We start from the raw sequence: 10,675 nt of genomic DNA, 5'->3' as shown, positions 1-10,675 counted from the left end.
TAAATCTGATGAACCAGCAAAGACAGACTCGACATAGCTGCTGTAAACCAAGAAGAAAACACATGGAGGAAACCTGACAGCATTACTGTATATGTGTGAAACCAACAAGGCAAAACAAGCACAGAGTAAACATCCAATTTATCAGGAAGTGGGGACAAGGAAAGCACTAGAAATGAAGAGGATTAGGTAGACGGGGAAGCATCAGAAACATGAGGAAATAGTAAAGAGAAGAAAAACAGGAGAAGCTGTGAATGTGACAACCTGTGAGATTTGAACTAAAGACATGCTGGAACAGTGGGGACGAGATTTTCTCACCTTATTGTTTTGTACAAGAATATTTAAGGCATTCACACAGCTCAGTTAGATGTGGTCAATATAATGTGACTGGTACATGGTCAATGAACCTGATGGAGGAAATCAGAGATGACCCGGAGCCTGCGAGCAGAACCAGGTCCTGCATTTTTAGCTCCTGAGCTTGATACAAGCAGCAGAAATTAACAGTTGGTCTTCTTTCTTTTAAATTCATAATCTTTTGACAAACAAACATTTGTGTTAGTTGAAATTTGGCGGCTCAAACTGGTGCTGCTTGAAAGCTAACTCTTGGTCTGGTTTATGTCCCGAGTCTAACACACTGATCATGAGGAAGTTTTGGATTTTTAATGAAGGGTTTTCCCCTGACGCTGCTTCTTCAGGAAATCATCTGATCTACACTTATTATCTGTCCTAATGCAACATTTACCTGCAGGCCAGGTTTGACGCAGCATTGCTGAGCGGCCTCATTCTTCTGCTGGGAGTCAAAAAGAAAACGATCTATTAGTTCAAACTTTGACCCTGGCAGTCCCATGAAGACAGTGAAGCAGGACACAAACAGCCTGAAACTGTGACCTCTTCCAGTATTTCAGTGTTCCTTCCAACTAATGTTAGCTACACTGTCAAAAGCACAAAGCTTCCATCCAACAACCAAACACAAGCCCAGGTTTGGTGCAAAAGTGCAAATAGCCAGAACCCGTTCCAGGGATGCAACTCTCCTGTCCACCAGCAAAAATCCCAACATAAAGGCATCAAGCTGGGGGAAACAGATGTATCCACCCTGGTTATCGCCAGGGCCTCCAACTTTGGCTGCCACCTAACCCACACTCTCTGTGGAGCCCCTCCCCTGGGCCTGGTCCAGCTTAGAGCCTCAGAAACCCCATCCCACGTACCCAGACATGGTCCACTGGTCAATGCAGCATGGATGTCTTCTGATTCATTCTTAGTCTTACCCCTCTCTCAGGACCAGTGTGCATATAGGGACCCTACCAGGGGCAAATTACCATTGAAAACAGAGCTCCTGGTATCATTTGGCACCATATCCCTCCACCATGATAAGGTGGAGATTCGTGGAGGAACATTACATCAAGTAGTTCCTGAATTATCTCTAAACATGTCCATGAGTTAATCAGTGAAGAAGCAAACGTATCACCTGTGTAAAGGAAAGCGAGCCTCATTCCTGTGTTTGTTCTGGCATATTGTGAAACCAGTTCGGTGAGTTTCTTTTCAGGAAACTGGAAACCTCCCAAACAGCCAAAGCAAAACCAGTTTGGTCCAAAGAACTCAGCCTTCACGTTATCATGAAGAAGAACAATTCTAACTAGATTCCAGCTCAGTATAAAAGAGCATCCAGTCAGTCAGTCAGTCAGCAGGTGTTTCCAGTGCAGGTACAGTTGAGTCCTTCTTTTCTGAGCAGTCTGAGCTCTTTAATCAGAGGACAACCAGGACTCAGCATCTCTGCTGTAAGTCTCTGATTCTTCATTTCTCATTTGTCTTAGCAGCAGCAGCAGATGTTGTTTCTGTTTTACTTTGAAGAAGGTTTTTCTTTCATCTGTCACATCAGAGATGGAGGATGTTGCAAAGAAAGAAGACATGAGAGGAACATGATTATTTTGTTTTCTTATTGTGAAACATCTTGGGACAGAAATGACATTATTCAGATTTTATGTCAGTGAAAGTGTTAAGTTTGCAGTACTGTGGTAAAGCTGAGAGGGGTAAACTTGGACTGGTGAAGAGTAGCTGAGCTGTTTGCATACATTTAATCAGAGATTGTTTAACTGTGAGGTGCTGTTTGAGTTAATTCACCAAATTCTAGGTTTTTTGGGTTTTCGTAGTGGCTGGAAGCTGGAAATATGTAACATCTGAATTCGGTCAGCTAAATCCACAAAGAGCAGCTTCAGCTGATCACAACCTGGATACAAAGAAAACCTGAGTGGAGCTTCCAGTACAGGGTCTCATTTCCAAGTCGCCCACGCTGCCCCACTGCACCTGGGCTTAGAGTTTCCCCACCTGCCAAATCTCACTTTGATGCCTGATTAGGATCCCGTGTGTCTACATTCAATAGTCTTCAGGTTTATTAGGCTCAAGTCTTATTATCTATTAATCAGTATCAGCAATACATTTTCTCATTAATATTTTTAAAAATCAGTCCTGAATAATCCACAAGAAGCAGAGATGATGTGATGCACAGTGAAAATCCCAAGAGCTGATGTGATGTGACACATTCTGTCCCTCCAGCTCAACATGTCCTCTGATTTCTTTCTAGGTCAGAGATGGAGACGTGGACAGACAGTCAGGGTAAAAAAGTATGTTATTGTATGATTCATATGAGATATGTTGATTGTTTGATCTTAGCCTCTTGTAGTAACTTCCAAACCAATAATAATAATAATAATTACTGCAAATGACTGCATAAAAAAATCAGCTTGTGTTAAAATAATCTGAAGAGTTTCTGTTTGGTCTCTCAGATTTACCCAGTGACTCAACAATCACAGTCAAATCGCATCGCCCTGCTGATCAACACTGAAACGTTTAATACAAGTTTATACAAATGTAGAGCTGCGAAAGATGAGAAAGTCATGCAAAGTCTACTTCAAACTCTTGGATATGAGGTAGTGAGATGTGGGGACATCACTGCAAAGGTAACTTTTAAAAGCAGAAAAGGTTTCTTCACTTGCACCCAGTTTTACAAACTGGTTAAATGATCCAGTGACGGATTTCTTCTCACAGATGATCGATAAACCTCTGAAAGAATTTTCTGAACACCCAAAACTGGCCCTCACAGACAGTGTGTTTGTGACTTTGGTGTGTTATGGAGGCACGGGAACTGAGGAGTTTGAAATTGACCAAATCTTTCAGCACTTAAACTCAAAGAACTGTCCTGCACTGAAGGACAAACCAAAGATCGTCATTATTCACGCCTGCAGAGGAGGTGATTCTCATCTGTCCTCACACACCCAACAAACAGCATGAATGAATCTTCAATGAATTTACTGTTAATATTTGTTCATTTGAAAAGGTAAAAGATCGACACGTTTCAGTAAGTCTGTGTGTTTGTTTCAGTGGGGGAGGAATCGGTGGATTTACTTGATAGGACACAATTTGTGCCCACAGACGACATCGAATCTCTGTCAGTGAACTCTGTCAAAGGTCCTCGGACACACAATGAAAAGGATTTCATCATTTTTCATTCCAGCACCACTTGTAAGTGCACCACCCTCCAATAAGTAACATTTAGAACAATCAAACACCGCCTAACTACAGATATGATCTGGTTCTGTTTGCTTGCAGACACAGGTTCATACACTCATGAAACATACGGTTCTGCCTTCATCCAACACATCTGTGAGGCTGTCAAAAAGCACTGCCTTAGAGATGACATTGAGGAAATATTCAGAACGGTAAGTTTGGCAAGTGGAATATATGGAATACACAAATACATACGACAAGAGGCTATCTATCTATCTATCTATCTATCTATCTATCTATCTATCTATCTATCTATCTATCTATCTATCTATCTATCTATCTATCTATCTATCTATCTATCTATCTATCTATCTATCTATCTATCTATCTATCTATCTATCTATCTATCTATCTATCTATCTGTCTATCTGTCTATCTATCTATCTATCTATCTATCTATCTATCTATCTATCTATCTATCTATCTATCTGTCTATCTATCTGTCTATCTATCTATCTATCTATCTATCTATCTATCTATCTATCTATCTATCTATCTATCTATCTATCTATCTATCTATCTATCTATCTATCTATCTATCTATCTATCTATCTGTGTGTGGAATCATGTTAAGTGCAGTCTAACCAACAGGTCATGCAAAGCTTTGAAGAATTCCCATCTGAGCAGATGCCAACCAAAGAGAGAGACACTTTGACAAAGCGCTTCTACGTGTTTCAAAGTTAGTGTTACAGGTTTTTGATGTGACTTTAAGATATTGTGTTGTTTTGGGATGACAGGACACACGAGACTGCATGAAATGTTCAGTCTGGTTTATTCACATCGATGAGCGACTGATGGAACTAAAGAGCAATGATGATGATGATGATGAACAAAACAGAAAAGCATCCCACAACATTACAGTTTTTCTCAGTTGCTTTGGTGCGTTTCTCAGATCAGAATTGAAATTCTCATAACTATTAGTTCAACCTCCACAACACTCAGTCATTTGTGCACATCATAGTAGCAATTTCTCCTCTCTCTGAACAAACTGCAAATGATTTTGGACATGAATCAGTTGCTTCCATACATTTCCCTGCTGCTTTCTGACATTTCCATTTGCTTATGTCATGTCAGTCAAAAGTAATCATACCTATGGATGCTGAATAGTCGTTCCCAATAAAACTAATAGTCATACATCCATTGCTTGAGTCATCACACACAAAATTGTTGAACTAGTTATCACATGCCAAATATTGGCCATCTGTCAAGCAAATCCTATACCTTTCTGTATCATTGTTCCTGGAAATGTCTCCGAAATTGAACAATTGATCTCGGGTGAATTGCAGCTGTCACTCATGAGGAGGCGTATGAAAGTTTAGTTGTAACCAATGACAAACAACTTGTTCACTGTCAATTATGGATGAATCCTGTGAATCCCCAATTGGCAAGCATATATAAACTGCGCAGGAGCTAGTGTGTACCATTTCTACACTTCTGTTACACAAAATGGAAGGTCAGCACCGTGGAAGAGGGGTGAGGATGCGGGGAGGAAGGGGAAGAGGGAGAAGAGGCAGATATAGGCGGATTCCCAATGAAATAAGGGCTACAATTGTGGACCATGTTGTCAATCACGGCCTCACCATGGAGGAGGCTGGTCGAAGGGTGCAACCCAATATTGGAAGAACTACTGTCAGTTCAATCATTCAAACATTCCGTAGGGAAAACAAGTATGCAAACAGTAATACACTGTACTGTACTGTGCCATCTCAGACACATCACATGTTACTGTACTGTATTTGCAATTTCACAAAAAGTTCACTCTGCACCACATAGGATTGTAAGACAACCTCGCGGAGGCGGAAGAGGGCCCCTTTTTACCCCACAGCAAGAAGAAGCCATTTGTGCAATGGTCATTGCAAACAATGCAATAAAGCTGAGAGACATACAAAGCGCTGTCATAGAGAATTACACGGTATTTGGCAATATTGAATCTGTTTCAATTTCAACAATTGACAGAGTACTCAAGACAAATGAAATCCACATGAGCAAATGGCCCTGCTAGCAGCCATGGATGCAGCATGTGACGACATCACAGCAGGGTCATGCAGAGGGTGGAGTCGCCACTCCAGGATACTTTCCTCGCTGCATTGCGAGGGATAACATCTGTTGTGATGTAGATGAAAATATGTGGCCAGACAGACAGGAACGTCTGGATGTGCCAGAATGATTTACTGTACTGTTACATGTGCTGTTTATTGTTCACATTAGTGCACAGCTCTACCAAATGGGTGATTTTATGTTTACATGTATTCTACAGTGAACAGGTGACTGTAGCATATTTTTCTTTTGCACACTTCTGTAGGATTACAAACACTTCTACACAATGGAAATGTGAAACGTACGTATTCAGTGTCTCAGTTACTCCCAAGACTCCTATAACATCTACAGTGACTTTACTGCACATTTCAGATGGCTGTACAGGTAGGCCATAGTGCTGTCGTCAGCATTTTCAGGTGTCACCAATTGTTTTTGCAATGGGAAACACTGAAATTATAAACTGTCATAGTGGAAACATGACAATGCCATTTGACTATCTTGTTCATAAAGATGGTGTCAAGACTTTTCATTTTGATGGCACTGACAGTTTCATTGACATGGATACTTGCTTTTGAGGTATGGATAATCAATTCTGTGCATGTGACGTGCTTTTGCAGGCTATCCACTAGGTTTTGCAGTTTGCACTAATTGTTTTGGGAAATGCACTAACTGCTGTGCAAATGTTAATGGTGTTCTGAGGAACGCACCAAAGCGACTGAGAAAAACTGTAATTTCCCCGTGGACAGTTCTGTGTGGCATCAGTCCATATGAGAGTCCTCCATGATCCCACAGGGCTTCAATATTGAGGTCCAGGCTCTGAGGAAGCCGGTGCATGGCTCACAGTGTTTCATTGTGTTTGTGTTTCATTGTGTTTGTGAAGTTCACCTGATCGACACACCAGCTGTCAACAACTGTACCATCCGTGCTCCAGTTATGTTGAGTCTTCCCAGGCACCTCAACCCCTACTCACATCTTGCGTCTCAATGGGTCACATGATAGAGTGAGGCAAGGTTTCACCATAGTTTCATCCAAAAGCTCTGCTGATAATGACCCACACCTTTTTTTATAACTTGGATCTTGTGATGAGGCACATGATCAATAGTGTGCCTATGATCCTCTTAAGTGGACAACTCCCACTAGAGTTTAAACACCAAAGGAGAAACCTCTTCAAAAAGCTTCATGAGGTCCAGTCGCCGTCTTCCAAAGCTGCTTAGATCGAATAAACGGTAAATGGACTGGTTCTTATTTAACTCAACACAACGTGCCTCATTCACCTTTTCTATATAAGAGCTTTCTATCTAACATGCACACATATTTATATTCTGATGGATGCGTTGAATCCATCAATCTTCTTCAGTAGTTTATGTAGACTAAAAATGACCATGACAAGCAGAGGACGAATGTCAGCACATCAAAGTCTCTTGGTGGCTTTACTGCTTTCACTCAACTGATATATGAGGAAAAAACACTTTGACTTCCTACTTTTGTTCTGTTTCATTCAAAAAAACAAAACATGTAGGTGTTGTGAAAATTGTAATATTTGATTTTAAAAGAGCAATTCTGATTCAAGATGCACCTGAAGAAGTGAAGCAGTGGTCTGCAGGAAAGGAGTCTCTAAACAGGTATGAACAGATCCCTTCACTCAGCCTGTTTGTTTTATGCAGATGTAAGAGCTACATGAAGTCTTCCCTCTGTGACAGTATGAGTGATGATGTCCATGTTAGCATGTTGCCAACGACTGTGCTGGTTTGACCCCTCCTCTCCCTGCAGGGTGGAGCCTGATGGCGTCCGACGGGTGAGCTCGGATCTGAAGAAGTGTACGTTTGATTTTATGATGATTCTTGGAAACAAATCCAACCGTCTTTAAACTACTGTGTCGCTCATTCATATCTCTGATATCAGGAGTCACCATCAAAGAGCCGATCAACGAATAGATGATCGATCAATAACTGCAGCTGGATTTATTTGTTCTCTCTATCAGATTCCTATCAACTCACAATCGACCCAAACACAGTATACAAATGGATCCAGCTGTCTGACAGCAACAGAGAGGTGATGCGTTTGAATGCACAGCAGCCATATCCTGATCATCCAGAGAGATTTGACCGCCCTCAGCTGCTGTGCACAGACGGGCTGACTGGTCCTTGTTACTGGGAGGTTGAGTGGAGTGGATATGTTTCTATAGCAGTGAGCTACAAAGGAATCAAACGGAGAGGACACAGTGATGACTGCTTGTTTGGACTGAACAGTCAGTCCTGGAGCCTGGTCTGCTCTTACTCTTACTCTGTCTTGCACAATAACACAGAAACCTTCATCCCCAAAGACGTTGTCTCCAACAGAGTAGCAGTGTATGTGGACCATCCTGCCGGCACGCTGTCCTTCTACAATATCTTCTTGGACTCTCTGATCCACCTCCACACCTTCAACACCACATTCACTGAACCTCTGTATCCTGGATTTGGAGTCTGGTCTCATAATTCTTCAGTGAGAATAATGAAGCCGGTCCATGTGCACTGCTCTCCTCCAACAGAGTAGCAGTGTATGTGGACCGTCCTGCTGGCACAGCAAACAACCTCTATCCTGGATTTGAAGCTTGGTTTCATAATTCTTCAGTCAGTCTGTGCTTAGTTCAGTATAAAACTCTGAGAAGCACTGCTAAATAGACCTTTCAGTCTGCATCTTGCACTCAAAAACACTTTCAGATTCATGGATTCAATGATTTAAACTCCTCTAAATGATTCCTTCTTAATTTCAATCCGTTGAAGATTGAAGCTTCCAGCAACCGTAGAGTGTGAGCCAGGGTCCAAGCTGGACAGGTCACCAATCTGAGACAGGGCTGACATTAACTTCATTCCACTAACTGCATGTCTTTGGACTGTGAGAGGAAGCTGGAGCACCCAGAGAGAATCCAAACAAACAAGCTGAGAACATACAAACTCCACACATGAAGGTGAAGTTGGACTCGGGACTTTGTTGCTGTGAGGTGACGGTGCTGACCTCTGCACCAAAGCTCTTCTGACATGGGGCTGAGAAAATATTTTGCACTGCTGATCAGAAAGAGAAATTCCTGCTTGAACAATGTTCTTTGTGTGATAAAGACTAAATATATATTGATATTCAATTTTCTGTACTGATGTGCTTTGTGTGAAGTGTGTTTCTTCTGCTTCGAGTATTTTAAAGTCACTGATACAACAACCACGTTTTTCCTCACCTGGAGACTTTCAATGAGAGCTTTAGATGAGAAATTCATCATGATGTTTAAATTGAATTCAACTTTATTTACACAGCACCAAATCACAACAACAGCCGCCTCAAGGTGCTTTATATTGTAAGGTCGACCCTACAATATTACACGCAGAGAGAAACCCAGCAATCATATGAAGTCCAGATATGTAATAGTCATTAACATGATCAGAGCCACGAGTGGTTTTAATCTCAGGAAGTTTATACAACAACTTGTAGCACCAACTGTAGTTAAATGAGGCTGCACAACATGAAATGCAGACTACAGAATTTCACTTTAATAATACTGAATGAGAGGAGCAGCAGCTAAGTCGTCTACATAAACCTGGAACAGTGTTTATTGATAGGCTGCGGACACTGCGCTGGTTGCCTGGGGTCAGGAAACTCTCAGGGTTTGCCTGCTCTCGTTGTGCCTAACTGAGCTAGTCTGGGTAAACAGGCACAACATTCACTGGCTTCATCTGGACTGAACCACGGGGAGAACCGGTGACAAGAACACTCTTCCTCCGGGAAGAGGGAGCATGGCTCCTCATCCTCCCACCACAACCACACCAATGATGAAGCTGGTTCATTCATGGAACTGTCTGGAATGCCGAATAACAGGAGCTCTTACAAGCTGGGCACCAGCGTCACAGCTTGAATGCTGGGTGGCAGCGGTGATGGTGGTGACCTGGGTGACCGGTGCAATAAGACTGCTGACTAAGAAGGCAGCAACAGACGAACTCCAGAAAACTCATCTCCAGTCAACCAGGGAACACATGATGGTAGGTCAACATAGACTGACACAGACACTGAGGAATAAACAGCACTATTTAAACACCCGAGGGTCAGAGGCATCAGGAGAAACAAGAGTGTAACAAGACGCAGGTGAGGATCATCAGAAGCAATGAGACAGAAGGTAAAACTAGACCAGCAACCGTCAGGACGTCAGAACCTTTAACTAGGGGAGCTGACACGAGAGGACACGATCGGAAAGGGAACAAATTAAACTCTGAACCAGGTGAACAACATTACTGCAAATACTTTGTGTTACAAATATTTTTCAGAGTCACCTATTTTAATGCAGCCCTTCACTCTGACAGTGTAATTTCACAGGATTAACTAATTTATTTGGATCACGTTTGAAATGTCATGATTTTTGCTGTAGATTAACAGATGGGAGCATTCAGACCACTGCAGTAGCAACAACCAGTTCAGTCAGCGCTACTTTCTCCTGAGATGAAGCCAAAATGTTCCTTTCTTTCTTTCCGTGTTTAGAAGCATCTGGACCTGCTCGTCATCACTCGTGTCCACTTCTTACACTTACAGTGCATTTTTGAGGAACACCTTTACTGTGTATATATCACGGTTATTATAGTGAACTAATATAATCTGCATGTGAAAAGCCTTTTGGTTAACTAAAACAAAAATAAAAACTAGACCTGAAATTATTTTGTGAACTTGGAAAAAAGAAAGATTAACGGTGGAAATCCCCGTAGTTTCAATATTTGTGAATTTGATCAAAACGTTCAGAATGTGCTTTATGAGGCTTTATGAGGCTTTATGTGACGTTTGCCATCCAGGCAATAATAATTAATAAAGACTAAAACTAAAACAGACAATGACAGTTAAAAATAAATATTCTTAAACATTGCAAACTAAACTGAAATGATTCAACTCAATCTAAAAACCTATTAAACCTACATTGAATTAAAAGCCAAATGTGATGGTCTCTGTCGTCTCCGGCTGATTTCTCGGTTTGTTTGCTGTCTGTCTCTGGACTTTAGTTTTCTCTCTCTCCTCTGTCTGTGTTCCTTTGTTGTTGTTTGTGTTCCTTTGTTGTTGTTTGTGTTCCTTT

At 41.6% G+C, this 10,675-nt stretch overlaps 1 protein-coding gene across 1 annotated transcript; it reads left to right on the top strand.

The window, feature by feature from the left end:
- Positions 1-1,639: 1,639 nt before the first annotated feature.
- Positions 1,640-8,716, top strand: LOC143413660 (caspase-1-like). The gene is made up of 10 exons (XM_076876973.1): positions 1,640-1,772; positions 2,576-2,615; positions 2,778-2,951; positions 3,040-3,241; positions 3,373-3,513; positions 3,601-3,710; positions 4,150-4,237; positions 7,115-7,217; positions 7,366-7,412; positions 7,577-8,716. The coding sequence occupies exons 2-10, from the start codon at positions 2,583-2,585 to the stop codon at positions 8,128-8,130; spliced, it is 1,452 nt and encodes a 483-aa protein (XP_076733088.1). The 5' UTR covers positions 1,640-1,772; positions 2,576-2,582; the 3' UTR covers positions 8,131-8,716.
- Positions 8,717-10,675: the final 1,959 nt, after the last annotated feature.

The sequence above is a fragment of the Maylandia zebra genome, linkage group LG18 (genome assembly GCF_041146795.1).
Source record: "Maylandia zebra isolate NMK-2024a linkage group LG18, Mzebra_GT3a, whole genome shotgun sequence".
Lineage (NCBI taxonomy): Eukaryota > Metazoa > Chordata > Actinopteri > Cichliformes > Cichlidae > Maylandia > Maylandia zebra.
The sequence above is the reverse complement of the archived record's forward strand: the minus strand, read 5'-3'. Positions and strand labels throughout refer to the sequence as shown.